This window comes from Laccaria bicolor, genomic scaffold, assembly GCF_000143565.1.
Source record: "Laccaria bicolor S238N-H82 LACBIscaffold_41 genomic scaffold, whole genome shotgun sequence".
Lineage (NCBI taxonomy): Eukaryota > Fungi > Basidiomycota > Agaricomycetes > Agaricales > Hydnangiaceae > Laccaria > Laccaria bicolor.
The window spans coordinates 87,997-105,200 of NW_001889912.1; the positions used below are offsets into that span (position 1 = coordinate 87,997).

The window sequence follows — 17,204 nt, forward strand, 5'->3', positions numbered from 1 at the left end:
ACAACGGAAAATTCACAAAGCACACTCTAGAGAATCTCCCACATTTCGCAGCGCCTTCTGAGAGGCAAGAACATGCTTGTGACAATGCAACGCGATGTGACTACTTCCTATGGGTTGTTTCAACTTTCTGGCAAAACCTCAACGTCAACTTTTGGCGACGAATGCACCCAACATTCCCTAAAAGATGATTTCCTTACGGAGACATTGCCGTGATGACCCTGGAGCGACTTTCGTCGAAATGTCGTTTCTGCTGTAAAATAACAAAACATGAAAAATCCAAGAAAATTTACGAAGACTCCGACACAACGACCGCGAAGCATCATCTCGCGTATCTCATCACCTCTCCGAGTCCTCGACGCGTCGATGAGGGGTTCCCAAATCTAGCTCTGAGATTGAAGATCGAATCGCGATTGACCCTCCTGTGGACATGCCAGATCTCGCACCGGTCATCCGTTGTCTAGCGATTGATGTTCTCAGCCAACAGTTCTTCCCTTGACAAGCCATTCGAACGCTCTCACCTCCATACGGCCCGGTCGATCCTGACGCGTATCTTGGACCTGACAGCAATCTTCCAGCGTCGCGCCAATCTACTTAAGTACGATGCAACGATGTGGGGTGGTTTTTATTCTGCCGATCCTTTGGATGCAGATGAACTTTGAAGACTTGTCATAACGCCACTGTTCGTTGTTCGACAAGTACCTCCTTGACCTCAACACCGTATTTCGACCGAGTGGTTCGCTGGTTGGTGGCTCTTCGTCGCCTCTCTTCCAACTTTTCGTATCGCGGTGCCGGGCACCCAACGCCGACCTTGTCCAGTGAAGGTGATCCGAGTCGGCTTTCGTCTTTTTGCACATCTGCGAGCAGCTCACAGCACGAAATTGCACGGGGAGGGCGTACTTTGGCGACTACCCACGTCTGTCCATGGCGAGCGAGTTTTTCACTGGTAAAACTGGGCGGATATATTGGTCAAAGAGTCGCAGTTCTGCTATGCGAGACGTGCCTAGATTCTTCTTTGGCCCAATGCTAAGTCGTTAATTCTGTGCCGTTAGTTGATGCAGGTCCATGATCCCGTTGGCTTCTCCAAAATTTTCGTCGTTTTCACCCTTCGACGTGCGACCTCTGAGAAATTATTCATAGAGTTATGATTGGGATCAATCTACGCTGGTGACTTCCCCGACCAAAAGACGCTTCGACTTTTTTGCGCCACGCGGGAAACTCGCTTGGTTCGAAGGGCGGATTTACGCAAGTCTTCGTTGTTCTAGAGGTTGGAGAGGGCCATCGATGATGCTCGTTATTGGCCCCGTTAGGAACCGTAGAACTGGGCACGGAAGTCGGGGCGCGCAACCAATCCAAAACTTTGTTGCACGAGGGCTGCTCTGTTCATGAGCTCAAGACCAAATCTGCGACCGAGAACAGGCTGGCCTTTGAGACTCTAGCCAACTCAAGTCAGTGTTATATTTTTATTTTTCTTGAAACCGACTGAGGTGCTCAACTTTGATGTTCTGATAGAATATGACGCAGAGAATCTGATTTCAATTTACCACGATGGTCCGGAGCTGATCATGGACTCGGATGGCTTTGGCATGATTACAGGCGGTCGTGGGTCGGGTGCAAGACCTTCAAAATCAATTGGAGAGATACGATGAGAGTTGCGAAGAGGTCCAGAGTGTCCTGTTTGAAAAAGATGAGGGAACATAGCGTATGACGACAGACAAACTAACTTTGAGGAATGGTCTGCCGCGTTTTGTGGTCTTCATCATGTGGGACGAAGTGGCCTGAGGATCATTGTCGGCTGTGGCAGGCATTGGTAGCAAAGAAAAGAAAGAGAAAGGAGAAGACGAGGGTCCTGAAGCTCCCGAAGAAGAAGAAGAATAAAGGGCGGCAAGAAGGGAGGGCAGAGGGAGGGGAGAAGAAGGACACCACGATGGGAACAATACACGGTGGGAATAATCGGTTCAGTTGCCCATCACAACAGATTCCCACCAGGGAATCCTTGCGGCGCTTCGCCTCGTGCATCTATCCCCTGTTTGGGCCTGACCGACAAGCTGAAACTCGTCTGAAACTATTGTATTCCGATATCCAGCACTTCCGGATTTTGTCCTTGGATTCGTTCAAGGTTTCGCTGAATATTTCATCCAACGGATCACCTTCCGACTGTTATGAATTGATTTTCTGTCGTTAATCATGTAAATTTGCTCAGAACTTTGAAGCAGCGCATCTATCTGTTCCATGCCTTATATATGAGGCGTCTGCATTGAAGCTCACTAGCACTACTCAATACCGGTTCAACATCTATTTCCTTTACGTGATAAAAGGAATTTTCCAGCATTCATCTTTGAACAAGGGATCCCTTTTGCCCATTTCTGACAATGACATTTTTGTGGCTTCAGGTACCTCATTCAACCGGATATAAGCTTGAAGATTGCATAAACCAAGTGAATTTTTCTACGCATCTTTGGGGCTCTATTCCAAATTGGTTATCGATACCGGTGGTTCAGTGGCAGCTTGGTGGCAGCCAGCGCGACTCCCCATAATCAGCCAGTCGACCTCCATTCCCCTTGACAGAGACAAACGTGATATTTATAGGGCTGACTACAGGAGACTAACCCTTGACTAACCCAGTCGCTCATGCGCATAGTATTCGAACCAAACTTACATATAAGTCGCGCCTTTTTTGGTAGTCGACAATTGGTTTGCTGTCTGCCTTCACACAAATTGATCCCCATACAAGAACTGGGATGAATATCAATGTAACTCTGACTTTTCTAAGTCCACCATATGCTGACCCCAGTGGTTTCCAGGATCCCGAAGCTGTCAAGTCTCTTCTCGAACAACTAAGATCTTCGGAAGCGTGGAGAGAAGTAGCTGCATCAGCATCGGAAAATACCTCATGCATTGTCACTCGAATCCCAGACATACATCCTGAGCTACTCGCTCCAACAGAATTAGGAGGCTCAGTTGCGTCTTTGCTGTCGCAACTAAAGGCACCCACTCCTGTTTCCCCGCCAGCGCCGGCGCCAGTCCCGCTAACTAGAGATGTGATACCAAACACTGCTGAACCGTCGTCTGCCTCTCAATTGTCATCCCAACCTTCGCGCAGACCTATTTCACAAGTGCAAAATGTAAAGGACAACAGGAGTTGCACTTTCCAGCAGGCGCTTCCTCTCCTTGCCCAATTTGGAGATGATGCTGGGTTAATTGACGCTCTCTTGAAGGTACGTATACTACGCGCTGTTTGGTATCGCTAGTATGCTTATGAACTCTTTATTAGATGAAAAATGAACAAGACGAACTTGAGCGACGTCTTTCGACCGACCGTTTTGCCATTCAGAAGGGATACGAGGAAAAAGTCAAGATTGCTAAGATCAAGTGCGTCTTCGAACCAGAACCTGTCCATCTTCCTTGACGTCTTGCAAAGGGCGGCCATAATTGGAACGGTGCTCTCCAAACATGAGGCAGAGGTATACGTTATTCGTGTCCTACAAATAAGTATTGAAAAGAGAATTGGAATTGCAGAAGATAGCCGATTCCTTCAAAAAGGATCTCTACAGATTTGATCACGAGAAGGTTCTTCCGATGTGGGAGGGTTTGATTGCAAGACAACAGACCGAACTGGCGGACTTTAGCATCCCTGCAATGTTTGTGTCAAACGAAAAAAACGATCGACAGGCATGTAAACTTGAAACCCTGCCTCACTCTCGCTTAGTTTCTCCCTAGCTTCAACTGAAGATCATGAATGTGCTGGAAGGAATTCTTGCAGCTACACAGGCATAAGCAGCAGTGAGACATAAGGTCTTTAGGATTGCTGAGACACCTGACAACTTGAAGGCCCGTATGTTGCTCCTTACCTCTTGAAACCCGCTGTTGCGTGGAGACAGCGAACATCAGAGTGTTGAGCCATCGACAAAGTACGACAGATCATACTTCTTGCCTATTTCTTACCTCGTAACGGATTTACTGTCATATGACCATTGCCTGGTCACTCAAGCTACTAGTAGTAGTAGCTTGAATTGCAGATTATTGCACGCCTCTCATCTATATTTTTGCACGTGTGATGTTCTCGTTTCAAACTCCGATAAGGGGTCTTCCTCGCACTTCTAACTTACATGCTGGTGAAGACTGGTGGTTATATATTCTAAGTACCCTTTCCATCCCAGGCGCGACCATGTCGACCATCAAGGTGCTTGATGAATGTCATCCGTGCGTTGTTTTTGATTTTATTGCGTTGACGCTTCGATTGGCGGTTCTAGGTCTTCAAGGAATACTTCAATATCGAAGTGAAGCCAGTCATTTTTTACTGATTTGTGTTACGGAAAGTCACCCATCATTACACGGCTTTACACGGACGCAAAAGCTTTCGACGTAAATCGGGTATCCACATCTTACTCGAGTAGCTCTGATCCGAAATTCCATCAGAGCAATCTTGGAGAATTGAGGAACCAATCGTGAAAGATCTTGAACAAAATCAATTGGCAACTCAAGACTTACTTGTTATTGGCTGGGCCTGTACCCAGTACCAACCCTCACCATCTGGAATCTGGTTGACGATGTTGCAGCAAGCGCATATGATGGCTAATCCAGCGTCTAAGCTCCCGAATTCTCGACTTCGCTGGTATACAATCAACTTATCTCGGGAGAGTGTGGGAAACGATAAGACAAGGTGCAGATTTGGTGCAGATTCAAAATCTGGATTCAGGGCTAATACCCAGACCTCAGGGCCACAAAGATGTTGTAAATTAGACACGGCCAAGATGTTAAATATACGACCGAGGTCAAATTCCAAATGTTCCATCAGCTTCTCCACCTGTCCTACCTTGCCGAAACTCATATGTCTCTTCGTCTAACGGAGACCAGTACTCTCTAGCTATGCCCGTCGTTGATCTCCACAGTCAAGATGACTTCGCATCTATCTTCTACACAACAAACACCACCTTCAACAATGTTAGTGCGTTCGACCCAGAAAAACCCACTATCATCGTGCTACACCCACTGTTTCTGGATTCTACATGGTTAGATAACCAATTCTGTGACCCTCGGCTGTCCGGACATTATAATGTCATCGCATTCGACATGAGAACATGTGGGAGGTCGCGATGCAGGTCAAGTGGACGCCACGACAGCTGGGTTGACTCGGCCGATTTGGCATTTTGTTGTCAGGTAAGTCTCTGTTATCCTTCCGTTTTTTTTTCTCAATGAGGTCAATTAGAAGCTTCATTTACCCCCTTGTCATATTCTGGCCTTCGAGAGTCTTTCCATCAACTGCGCCCTTCGATTCGCCGTGTTGTACGTCGCACTGATATCATGATGCTTATCGGTTTCAAAAATATCACTAGGTTTCCCGAAATGTGTTTGACTCTCACTCTTTGCAACGTTCCACCACCCTCTGAGTGAGCACACGAGGACAACGTGTTTAACGACAACGAATAACGGAATTTCAGACTTAGTTGGATCTCTGCAACACTGAAGGAGTTGATGCAGACCTGGTGCTTCGCTGAAGATTTGGAAACCTGTGAACTTGCCGGCATGGAGAGCGTCAATTTCCTTTTTGGACCGGTGAGGGAACATAAATATTCAGTGTTGTTGTCGGAATGAACCTGTCGGACAGGAATGTGATTCCGAACTACGAGACGAGGTGAGATTTGCTTCGCAGAAAGTTATCCAGCACAACATCTCATCATTTCAGCTCATTGCGTTTTGGCAAATGACCATCCCACCTCGTGAGAGACCCAGATTTGCGGAGACTGTTGGCGTTCTGATGAATGTGAGTACTTACTTATCTTTGTTCGCAACCGAAATTTAGGGTTAATCCAACTTCGTACTAGCGTAGTCCAATGGGTCCCGAAATGTATGCATCAATCACGCAACCCACCCTGCTAGTCCATGTTCGTCATTTTTGACTTTCTTTAGAATTAGCTTACGCGTTTCTGGCAGGGCGAGCGGAATGAAGTGTGCCCAAAACAGTATGCGGAGAGTCTTGCTTCCCAACTCACCGGTGTTGAGGATGGAGCGGTCCTTTATACGGTGAAGGGTATGTCACCCTAACACTTCCCTTCGAAAGTGTCGTCGATCACGCGTTTAGGTGCAGCTGGGCTGTTGTCTATCGTTCCTGGAAGCGCTTCCATTGTAAACCAAGTCATTGCAAAATTTCTGTCGCGATTTCCACGTCGCCGCTCAGACCTCGTGCCGCCTGCCCTTTCAGTAGAAGTACGGATGACGGCGGCGCTCCAAAACCTTGCTAGAGTTTCCAGCAACGGAAGTATTGGGACCCGCGACCCTCTATCGTCCTTATCGTTCTCTTGTTTACCAAAGGACATCGTCAAGGCCCAAGAAGAACTAATCACCCAATATGCTAGGAACCGTCACCAAGCATTTTCTCCCCTTGGACCTGACGGCAAGCCCTTACGGAAGTACGCGAACCAACATCTCATCGACATTACCGGTTTTGACCTTGTCACAGATTTTCCGAAAGAAGAAAAGAACATTGGTTCCAAAGTGGGGAGAACGGATTGTCTGTCGCAAGTGAGGTCTTTCTCTGTGGTCTGCGAAAATTAATTTACTGATAGCAATACTTACATCTAGACACAACATTCTTACCCCTTGAGAAGAACAAGGCAGATTCTGAACGTTCCGAAAAGGTTCTCTCGATATCCCGAACTGAGCTGCCTGAAGGACAGGTGATCAGGCCTGTCTCAAACTCCAGCGCCGTCGAAAGGTACATCGTAAAGGGCTCGATGACTAAAGTCATTGGCAATGCCCCGGCAATGCCACTTCACCGCCTTCTTGCGTAGGCAGACGATTTTCTACCCTGAACACGCATCACCTGTTTTTTTGAACGTAACCTTATATTTCTTTATTCCCAAACTGTATCGAAACCACAACTTGTATATAGTCCGTCCGTCTATGAGTGTACAACAACAGTGGATAGAGGTTTACTTGCAAAGTTCGATTTGTGATAGCAAAAAAGTTCGACTCTAAAGACTGCCCTCGGCCATTTTTGCCTTGTAATACCTAACCATCTCCTCCAAACCCATGCGGACAGTCCATTTCGGTTGCCAATCAAGGGTTTCCTTGGCTCTGGTGGTATCAGGCCTTCGCTTTTGAGGATCATCGGTGGGGATAGGCTTATAGACGATATCGACGCGCCTGGAGCGCTTGTCACCATCTTCGTCTTGCACCTTTTCGACAACGTCCCGAACAAGTTCAGCAAACTCGCCGATGGTGAACTCATCTCCATTGCCAATGTTAACGGGCCGGGACTCGTCCGAGTTCATAAGCGCAATGAGACCATCAATGAGGTCATGAATGTATTGGAACGAGCGGGTTTGTTTGCCGTCGCCATAAACAGTCATGTCTTCGCCCTTCAAGGCCTGGACGATGAAGTTTGAGACAACACGACCATCGTACGGATTCACTGTATTCGAGTAATTGTTGAGTATAATGAGACGAGATAAGAACGGAATTCACTTCTAGGGCCGTATGTATTGAAGATACGGGCGACGCGAACATTGACGCCGTCTTGACGTTGGAATCCATAGGTCAGGGTTTCGGCAACGCGCTTCCCCTCATCATAACAGGCACGAGGCCCAATGGGATTGACGTGGCCCCAACTGCAGGGGAAGTCATAAATGTTTACCCTACGGGAAGCGAGAAGGGGCTTACTATTCCTCATTTTGGGGATGAACCTCAGGGTCGCCGTAGACCTCTGGGACACGGTTTACTGGCTGCACATTTGAGTCAGAAGGTTTGACACACCAGAAGTACTCGAAATGAGGAAGCGAGCTTTAGTGCGCTTCGCCAGTCCAAGCATGTTTAAAGTACCCATGAAGGACGTTTTGATCGTTTTGACCGCATTGAACTGATAGTGGGGCGGTGAAGCAGGGCATGCAAGATGATATATTTCTAATCTGAATTTCAGCCATAGAGAAAGAATTTGGAGACGTGGAAACCTACGATCACACTCAATCATAAAAGGTTCGACGACATCGTGGCGGACCAGCTCAAAGTTGGGATGTCCAACCCAGTGGCTGACGGTCGTCTTAGAACCCGTGAAAAAATTGTCAATGACAGTGACTTCGTGCCCCAAGAGCATGAGACGGTCCACAAGATGGGAACCAACGAAGCCGGCACCTCCAGTCACCAAAATGCGTTTCCTCGCAGATGGGGGGAGAAGAGTAACAGGAGGGAATCGAGAGAGGGTGGTGTAAGAAATCGAGTTCGTGTCAGGATGAAAAATGGATTTTGACTGGTATGCTGAGTGTCCTTGAGTGAACACAGCATGATGAGTTGTTTCTTGAGCTTCATCATCAATATCTGCGGATTTCAAGGTAGAAACGGCATAGTGTGGCCGTAGGTACAACGAGCGAAGGATGTCGATCTTGACCTCGCTATCGAAGCCGAAGCGCTTGAAACCCACAGAGGTGATTTCATTGCCACTTTTGTCAAGAGTCTTGATCTGAATATATAGGTCAGCAGAAAGAAAAAGGGGTACATTATAGTAGTACTTACGGGGAGAGCGCTGGCCATTGTGGTCGTGGCAGGGGAACAAGAGAGAGACAAGTCCCGCCAAGGGGTGTGTAGGCTTTTATGTGCGAGATAGTTAAGGAACACCAACAAAGTAATTATTGATTTAATTATCTGAAGGAGATTGCCGAAACATAATCTCCCCTCAACAACCATGCCCTCAGTAAAAAAAAGTTCTTCTGGAAAATCAAGACACAATCCGCTCCTTGTCCAGCTAGACAAAGACGAAGTTGAGTCAAAGTATGGCCGCGTCTCTCAGCCAGGAAAGAGAAAAAAATCAAGAAAAGAAAGCCTCGATCATGAAGACGTATCTGAGGAAAGTCCAATCATGGACATGTCACCGCTAAACAAACTTGACGCCTCTTTAGGTCATATTGGACCCCAAGACTTCAAGGAGGATATTCGAACTTGCACAAGATCAGCAGAATGAACTGAAATCTGACCAGGAAGAAGAGGTTACGGCGCATGATGAACAAATGGAAGGGTGGTCACGGCCCAGAAATAACGATAACAACAGTCATGATGAGGACGAGGAAACTGATGATGACCAACTCGATTTCGACATTTCGCCGAATGATGAACTAGCTGAGGAAGAGTTTGTGCGTTGTAATTGAACTGATGATCTAAAGTCTCATCATCCTCAATCCTCTGAGCTCAGGGCATAGATGCAGAAGACTTGGAGGCTCTGGACGTTATGCTACCCTCTAATGTTAGCGAGCGGAAGACTTTAGCCGATCTGATATTTGCAAAATTGGATAGTGGCGAAATATCGACCACAGCCGCAATCCAAAAGGTACATCAAGGTGGGATTTCGCCTTGAAAAATAGAAACATGGACTAACCTTGCATTACAGACCGTAATGCGCCAGATCCTGCTCTTGGTCTCAATCCGCAAGTTGTAGAGGCGTATACCAAGTGAGCACCATTCTCCCCGAGCGGTGACGCGATTGACACTCCCAGGATTGGTTTTTTTCTTCAAAAGTATAGAGCGGGCGCTCTACCGAAACTTTTCAAAGTTATACCATCCCTCCCTGCTTGGGCGCGCATGCTGGCGCTTACACACCCTGAAAATTGGTCACCCCACGCCTGCCGCGCTGCAACGAAAATCTTCATTTCAAACATGAAACCTGCTCAAGCACAATTATTTTTGGGAGTTGTCCTGCTTGAAGCTATCAGGGAAGATATTCAACAAAACAAAAAGCTCAACGTACACTACTACGCGGCACTAAAGAAATCGTTATACAAGCCAGGCGCGTTTTTCAAGGGGATAATCTTTCCATTGCTGGATGTTTGTGTTCTACCAAATGTCTAATAAACGTATCTCATGATGTGTATTTCCAGCAAGGGTGCACTCTCAAAGAAGCTACTATCATTGCCTCTATACTCGCTCGGACCAAAGTACCAGTTCTTCATGCCTCTGCAGCACTGCTTCGCATCGCTGAAATGGATTATTCCGGTTAGTCTCCTCCTCTTTCTGACAGATTTGATCTCAATACCACCGCAGGACCAAATTCATTGTTTATCCGTGTCCTAATTGACAAAAAGCTTGAATTGCCCTACAAAGTTGTGGACGCCCTTGTGTTCCACTTCATCCGCCTTTCAAACTCGTACAAGGCCGCAAGTCGAGGCGATGCAGAAAAGCTACCAGTCCTGTGGCACCAAAGCCTGCTTGTTTTCACACAAAGGTATACATTTATTACTCCTTCCTTACTGCCGAGTTTACACTCTCCCAGATACGCGTCGGATCTAACTCCAGATCAAAAGGATGCCCTCCTCGATGTCATCCGCGCTGCACAGCACCCACAGATCAGCGCCGAAATCAGAAGGGAGCTGGTGAATTCTGTGGAAAGGGGTGCGCCAAGAACCGATGTGGATAAGGATGTAGAAATGTCATGACGTCATTGTAGTATATTAGTAATTTCGGAGTTTTAAATACAACTTAAAACTGTACAGCTCGGCAAGCCACATCGGACGTTACCGAAAGTGGAAATTTAGACTAACATCTCGTCGGAGGTTCTGCTCAACAACTTCAAGATCTTCAAGATGAGGTGAGTACCTCTGTCCATCGTTTCCGTCTGTCTTCACCCTCAGCGTTGTCACTGTAGTCATCGTAAGGTTCGTTTCTACCCCTCTTTCTCATCGTTTTCAATATTTAATCTTATGTCCTTGTAGTATGAAGCACCCCGACACGGCTCTCTCGGTTTCCTTCCAAGGAAACGTGCTGCTCGTCACCGTGGAAAGGTCAAGTCTTTCCCAAAGGTACCCCTTCCCTTATATCGTTGGAGCAGAGTTGATCATATTTGTCAGGATGATCCCAAGAAGCCTGTGCACTTAACTGCCGTCATGGGTTACAAGGCTGGTATGACCCATGTAGTTCGCGATCTTGACCGACCTGGCTCTAGTAAGCCTTGACCTATCTGTTTAGCTGTGACCGTGCCTCACCTTGCATCCATCAGAAATGCACAAGCGCGAGGTTGTCGAGGCCGTGACTGTCATTGAAACCCCCCCGATGATTGTTGTCGGTCTTGTTGGATACGTCGAGACACCCCGTGGCCTTCGCACACTTACTACCGTTTGGGCGTCACATCTTTCTGACGAAATTAAACGTCGCTTCTACAAGAACTGGTATCGCTCGAAGAAAAAGGCTTTCACCCGCTACGCCAAGAAGCACGCTGAAGATGGTGGCAAGTCCGTCGCTCGCGAACTCGAACGTATCCGCAAATATTGCACTGTTGTTCGTGTCCTCGCTCACACTCAGATCCGGAAGACTGGTCTCAGCCAGAAGAAGGCGCACTTGATGGAGATTCAACTTAACGGCGGTTCCATTGCCGATAAGGTTGAGTTCGGTCAGGCTCTCTTCGAGAAACCAGTAGAGGTTTCGACGGTCTTCGAGCAGGATGAGTGTGTGGACGTTATTGCTGTCACCAAGGGTCATGGATTCGAGGGTGTTACCCACCGTTGGGGAACGAAGAAGCTTCCTCGTAAGACTCACAAAGGGCTTCGCAAAGTTGCTTGTATCGGAGCATGGCATCCTTCTAAGGTCATGTTCTCAGTCGCCCGTGCTGGTCAAAGTGCGTGCGGTAATATTTCTCTTCATTCTCATAAACTAATATTTTCCTTTTGTCAGATGGTTATCATCATCGCACTGAGCTCAACAAGAAAATTTACCGCATTGGCTCTGGCACGGATGAGGCCAATGCGTCAACCGAATCTGACATCACCAACAAGTCCATCACTCCTATGGGTGGCTTCCCTCATTATGGTATTGTCAAGAACGACTTCCTCATGCTCAAGGGTTCGATTCCTGGGACTAAGAAGCGTGTGATCACCATCCGCAAGTCGCTGATGGTGCACACATCTCGTCGGGACTTGGAGAAAGTGCAACTAAAATTCATCGACACTTCGTCCAAGTTCGGGGTGAGCAGCTGTTTTTTTGTGTTGTGTTACGCAATTATGAATCAACCGGAATTTAGCACGGTTCCTTCCAAACGTTCGAAGAAAAGTCTGCATTCCTTGGAACGCTCAAAGCCCGGGCTTGATCGTCTTTATATCTTGTCGTTTTGTTGTATTTTGACATCACCCATATTGCACACTTTTACGCTAGCTTTGAGTACCCCACATGACATGAATAAATATGCGAAGACGTACTGCTTTTGTTGGATCTTTCATGCTGCCTTCCGAAAGAGTCGTGCGAATTTTCTGCTGGGTTGAGTTTGTGCCAGTGAAAAACTTTGTGGTTATTATTTGATATTGACAGGTTATTGCCCACCAGCACGAACAGCGGCCAGCATTCAAATCCACTGCCCGTGTCCACGTCTTGAGGCGTTCCCCTTGGCTTTGGTTTTGTGCAGGCTGTATGTAATAATCCTCTTTGTTTTCTCTCGTCCTAACTGCCACTCTGCAGGATGACTGTACGGCCCATTGATGCTAAGAGCGTCCACGCTGGGCCTCTGTGTTGCCTTGTCGACCACGCGTGTTGTCTGGCCATGTTGTTATCGGCTTCGTGGATTCAACAGGTCGAAGCTAGCATTTCGCAAATTTTCGAATTCTCGGACAACGCCAAATGTCACATTGTCACCAGCTCCCGAAGAAAAAAGTACCTTCGAACGTTGCCAAAAACCTCTCAACCATGGGCTATCTCTCGAAACAGACTGTGCGGAAAGGAAGGAGATGAATGTTGGGCTGATGGTGGAGGTAGCAGAGCTTCCACTCGAACGGTCAACACAAACTATCGCCGCAGAGGAGTCACAGACGACCCAAGAAAAAAAGCCAGCATTTCCCAAGAAAGCGGGCTTCCTTTCCAAAAGGGTCAAAGGACTTACCAACATTCTTCCGTTACGCGTCTACAACACGGTGGCATTCAGACTTGTGCTCAACAACCTTTCTCATGCCCTTCTACATTCATCGGAAACCGTAGATGCAGAGAAATTCGAATCGGGGTTGCAATCAGCGGAGACCAAAGCTGCTTTATCCAACATAGAATTTTTCCTCTCAAAACATCTCGACTCCATTGGGAAGAGCGATGTCATAGAAGATATCTGGGGCTCCTACGTAGCCCTTACCAGGTTGCAGGTAGAAAGCCCCATCGTGCGCGAGCACTTTCCCCATTTACCATTCGCCCACCTTCACCGCATGACTCGCATATTTGCGTCCAACAGGCCCAAAACCCGAACCCAGTTCATCCGCCTCCTTTCTGTGATGACGAGCATTCACAGTGCAGGCGGGGAGACCAAGATCTTCGAATGGAATGCGCTCATCCACCAAGCCGGGAAGGGTTTACGAGTGACTACGGCGGGGGATTATGCGAACTCCATCAGCATTTTCAATGACATGGTGGCGAGGCGTCAGCCTGGCTCGGGTCTTACTGGGGACTACATGTCACATACCGGGCATGAAGGTCCACCAATGCAGCCCGATATCTTTACTTACTCAACACTGCTCAGCATTGCCGCGAACACCTTGAATGGAACCGTCATTCATCGTGCGGCTTCTCTCTTACGCGCTTCCGGCCTTCCCCCCAATAGGATCACGCACCTTGCATTGCTGAGATTTTATACCGAAACCAAGCGGCTATCTGGGATCCGCTCAACACTATTCAAAATGAAACAGCAACGGCTGGAACTGGGGATTGATGGCTTGAACGCTTGCATGTGGGCTTACAGTCGTAACGACAGGCCTGACATCGTCCGCGTGATTTATCATATCCTGCGCTATAATGCTGCACCGGAGCTGTATCTTGATAACGAAGATATCAGCGAGAGCTCTCGGCGACTTCAACTGGACGAGTGTATCGAGATCACACCCGACGTGAAACCGGATGAAATTACCTTTACGATCATGGTCCAGGCTATGGCGTATCATGGCAACTACTTACTGGCAGTGCAAGCTTTCATGGACATGCTCTCTAGCGACACAGTCGTTCCAGATGAATCAGGTCAACCAAAGTCGATCACATACAGCCCAGACCTTCCAGCTTTCCGAGCCCTTTTCCTGGGATTCTGCAGACACGCTAAAAACCCCGCTGGACGTCTACCCAAGGCACGCTCCCTATTGGGATCCAACTATGTCAAACGTGGGGATAGATTTTTTGATTCGTCACCCTACCTTCCTACCAGCGAAGACGAACCAACTTGGACTCTCGATAACCTTACGTCAATTTTTGACATTTTTCTTTCATTGCCTGAGACAATGACACCGAGTGGAGCGACCTTTTATTGGATTTTGGCCGCTTTTGACAAGGCTAGCGGACACAATGTCGAGCTTTTGCGTGAGATTTGGATGGCGTTTGAAAAGCGGTTTGAAGGAACATATGGGTTATCTGGAAGGCGTATGCAGAGAATCAAGGAAGAGTTGTTTGCGCAACAAGCATCTGTACGATCAAGTTCACCACCATAAGCAACTCCGGACGTCAGCGCTTTGGGAGAGAGGGACCAAAAATCATTTGCTTTAGGATACCTATAGAATTCATCTATCATTGTCATTCATCCTTGCTCCTCCTGCTTCTTCCTCCATTGGATATAATCCGCCCACGCAACCTCACACTTGCTGCTCTGGTACCGGCGCAGCTTGACACTTCTGCGCAAATCCTCTGTGATTCGCCCCTTCCAGCCTGCTTTATGGATTGCGCTATCTACTGCCTCGATCTTATCCCATCCCTGCTCGGGTATCACGTCTGGAAGATATGTCGCGGAAAACGATTGCTTTGATATCACTCGGGTAAGGCTGCCTGAGGATGAAAACGGGGAAGACGTCTCAGAAGAGGACGCTTGAGATGTTAAGGACGGATGTGGGAATGTAATGTAGATCCCATGCACGCCAATTGTCCAATCGAGGTACGATTGGGCTGTTTCAAAATCGGTGAGGAGGGAGACTCTAAGATAATAGAAAGTTATTTAGGTTAGATGGAGGGGTACAATATACGAACGCGCAGTCCAGGGTTTCAAGTTCATCCTTTTCTATCTTTCTAAATCGAGAGTCCCTGAACGCGCTGATGAGCGCATAATCTGCCAGCCCCTCGTGGAGAGCCATTGGCTCAAAGTTGCCGATGCATCCTCTTAGATGTGATGCTCTTCCTGGACGAGATGATTGTGTGTTCCATGTCACGAACAGTGGGCTGATCAGAGATTATGTTAGCGGGGAATGCAGAGCTTGATGGACAATAATGGGGATACTATTTATCATCTGGGAAGGGTGGGGGTATAGGCGTCGCTGATGTGAGTGCGCAGTACAGGGTGTCGAACGCGTAGAAGCAGTGTTCTGGGATACAGGCACTACTTCGATGCGACTTTTCTGAGGCGGGATTTGGGGGAAAAAGAGACATGAAGGGTGCGGGGTTACTGAGTGGCTTGAGCCAGCTATTAAATGGTCGCAGTAAAGAACACCCGTGCAGGCACAGGTATCTTCCCTCAGCTTCCCTCATCAGGAATGGTATGGCATGGCTCTTTCACTAATACATAGGTATATAGGTATGCTTGGAATAGAAAAGAAGTAGAAGTAGACAACGTAGGTAATTATAAGAAAGAAAGAAAAACATGTAACTGCTTGATTGGGGAGGCATAGGCAATGATGTGCTATTGAGACGGAGACAGAGATGATTGATAGATCGCAAAATAATGGATAAGCAATAAGAAACCGCAACAAGATACAGCGTTAACGAGTGTGAAAAAAACAAAAGAGTGAAGAGAGCGCGGGGCGGCTCGCGCCAAGAACAGTTAACAGCAACTCCAACCATTGCGTTTAGCCTTTTCGAGAGCCTCCTCCGCATCAACCTGGGCAGCCCAGGCCGGTGTGCTCACACTCGATAAGAATACGCTGTCGCGTTTCTTCAGCTCGTTTTCTTGCTCAATGCTATCTTTCCGGACAATAATTGCAGATATGAGGTGGTCGAAAAGATGTTGAATACCTTGATGCCAAATGAGTTAAGGACAAGTTGAAGGAAAATGGATGGATAGAAATTTACCGAGATCGTCTTTAGCCGAAACCTCGAAAAGCTCCATGCCCTTGCTCAAACCCCATTCTCTCTCATCTTCATCCTCATTTTCATCCGCTTCCTCGATACTGTTGCTGCTGTTGTCCGCATTCTCATTCCGGCCAACAACGTGGCCAAATTGTGAACCAAATCGGGATGATTGGGGAGTTCTGGTGCCGGTGCTGGCGATAGAACGAGTCAACGATCCCGATGTAGGCGGGCGTGTTTGGATTGATATTTTACTCCGCTGTAGGGCTGATGCCCGACTTGAAGGGAGATCCAGGTATGCGGGTGTTTCGGGTGAGATGGGAGGTGGGGTCACGGATGTTGGAGAACGGAGGCCAGGAAACGAGGTGAAACGCGGTCGAATGTAAGATAACGTCGAGGGTACCGGTGGCGGCGGAGGTGTTGGCGGCCTGGGTGGAGGAAACCAGTTGTGGAGGGAGAGGCGAGCCAGATCGGAGGTGACCTGCCGATGACGGTAGAGATCCGCTTTAGAGCCAACAATATATATGATCAACTCGGGCGGGCAATTCTTCTTCAATTCTACCATCGGATATCCGATAAAGACGGTCAGCGTCCTTATTCGGTCAATGGACATCAACACACCTTCCAGCCAGCCTCTAATATCCTGAAAAGTCGAAGCGTTTGTGATGTCGTACAAAAGGAGGGCCGCATTAGCGCCTGCGGGAAGTGACACGAAGCATTGAGTGGCTTGTGACAGATAGAATGATAGCCTGATGAGCACACCGACCTCGATAATACATGGGTGCCTTTGGATATGGTCAGGCGGGTATTCATTCGCCGACAAGGGAAAGACTTGCCATGCTCCTAAATCTCTCCTGACCTGCAGTGTCCCACAACTGCAGGCGTACCTTGAGACCCTTAACGTACACCTTCTTCGTTACAAAAAAAGCACCGCTCGTAGATGTCGTGTTCTTTGGGTCGAACCTGTTCTGGGTATAACGTTGCAACAAACTAGTTTTACCGACGCCTGTTGGAGATAATATGAGAAGATTGAGGATGTGGTTACGATAGCAAGCGACCAACCAGAGTTGCCCATTATGACAATCTTGCTGTCGATGCCATGTTCATAGCGCGACCGTGAATAAGGATCGAGGCTAGGGTATTCGTCCATGAGCGAGCTGGGGGACTCGCTGGGAGTGAGTTCTCTCTATGATGGAATGAGAGCCCAGCGGCCACTTTGGCAGAGGGAT

The 17,204-nt window shown here is 47.8% G+C and overlaps 8 protein-coding genes across 8 annotated transcripts; 5 read left to right on the plus strand and 3 right to left on the minus strand.

Annotated features, from left to right (window-relative positions):
* Positions 1–287: 287 nt before the first annotated feature.
* On the minus strand, positions 288–854 carry LACBIDRAFT_309623 (uncharacterized protein; the record flags this gene model as incomplete). Its single annotated transcript, XM_001887000.1, has 2 exons — positions 288–457; positions 519–854. The coding sequence occupies one exon, from the start codon at positions 852–854 to the stop codon at positions 588–590; it is 267 nt and encodes an 88-aa protein (XP_001887035.1). The 3' UTR covers positions 288–457; positions 519–587.
* A 733-nt stretch (positions 855–1,587) lies between these two features.
* On the minus strand, positions 1,588–1,805 carry LACBIDRAFT_309624 (uncharacterized protein; the record flags this gene model as incomplete). Its single annotated transcript, XM_001887001.1, has 2 exons — positions 1,588–1,671; positions 1,722–1,805. 2 exons carry the CDS (start codon positions 1,803–1,805, stop codon positions 1,588–1,590), a joined length of 168 nt encoding a protein of 55 aa, XP_001887036.1.
* Positions 1,806–2,738: 933 nt separating this feature from the next.
* LACBIDRAFT_309625 (uncharacterized protein) lies at positions 2,739–3,717 on the plus strand (the record flags this gene model as incomplete). Its single annotated transcript, XM_001886914.1, has 5 exons — positions 2,739–2,750; positions 2,802–3,215; positions 3,272–3,369; positions 3,419–3,461; positions 3,517–3,717. The coding sequence occupies 5 exons, from the start codon at positions 2,739–2,741 to the stop codon at positions 3,715–3,717; spliced, it is 768 nt and encodes a 255-aa protein (XP_001886949.1).
* A 1,149-nt stretch (positions 3,718–4,866) lies between these two features.
* LACBIDRAFT_295449 (uncharacterized protein) lies at positions 4,867–5,761 on the plus strand (the record flags this gene model as incomplete). The annotated part of the gene is made up of 6 exons (XM_001886915.1): positions 4,867–5,157; positions 5,207–5,283; positions 5,334–5,387; positions 5,439–5,553; positions 5,606–5,632; positions 5,684–5,761. Coding segments are annotated over 6 exons (642 nt in total), but the record flags the coding sequence as incomplete, so codon positions are not given.
* Positions 5,762–6,823: 1,062 nt separating this feature from the next.
* Positions 6,824–8,554, minus strand: LACBIDRAFT_309627 (uncharacterized protein). The gene is made up of 6 exons (XM_001887002.1): positions 8,506–8,554; positions 7,951–8,452; positions 7,753–7,899; positions 7,660–7,702; positions 7,465–7,607; positions 6,824–7,411 (listed from the first exon to the last, which is right to left on the minus strand). The coding sequence occupies exons 1-6, from the start codon at positions 8,521–8,523 to the stop codon at positions 6,972–6,974; spliced, it is 1,293 nt and encodes a 430-aa protein (XP_001887037.1). The 5' UTR covers positions 8,524–8,554; the 3' UTR covers positions 6,824–6,971.
* Positions 8,555–8,891: 337 nt separating this feature from the next.
* On the plus strand, positions 8,892–10,415 carry LACBIDRAFT_254044 (uncharacterized protein; the record flags this gene model as incomplete). Its single annotated transcript, XM_001886916.1, is given in 9 exon segments — positions 8,892–9,004; positions 9,038–9,119; positions 9,203–9,323; positions 9,374–9,434; positions 9,480–9,807; positions 9,861–9,975; positions 10,024–10,126; positions 10,142–10,204; positions 10,253–10,415. Coding segments are annotated over 9 exon segments (1,149 nt in total), but the record flags the coding sequence as incomplete, so codon positions are not given.
* Positions 10,416–10,551: 136 nt separating this feature from the next.
* Positions 10,552–12,182, plus strand: LACBIDRAFT_180449 (60S ribosomal protein L3). Its single transcript, XM_001886917.1, has 7 exons — positions 10,552–10,567; positions 10,625–10,634; positions 10,692–10,778; positions 10,827–10,920; positions 10,976–11,590; positions 11,647–11,936; positions 11,993–12,182. The coding sequence occupies exons 1-7, from the start codon at positions 10,563–10,565 to the stop codon at positions 12,056–12,058; spliced, it is 1,167 nt and encodes a 388-aa protein (XP_001886952.1). The 5' UTR covers positions 10,552–10,562; the 3' UTR covers positions 12,059–12,182.
* Positions 12,183–12,443: 261 nt separating this feature from the next.
* On the plus strand, positions 12,444–14,414 carry LACBIDRAFT_309630 (uncharacterized protein; the record flags this gene model as incomplete). Its single annotated transcript, XM_001886918.1, has 1 exon — positions 12,444–14,414. The coding sequence occupies one exon, from the start codon at positions 12,444–12,446 to the stop codon at positions 14,412–14,414; it is 1,971 nt and encodes a 656-aa protein (XP_001886953.1).
* Positions 14,415–17,204: the final 2,790 nt, after the last annotated feature.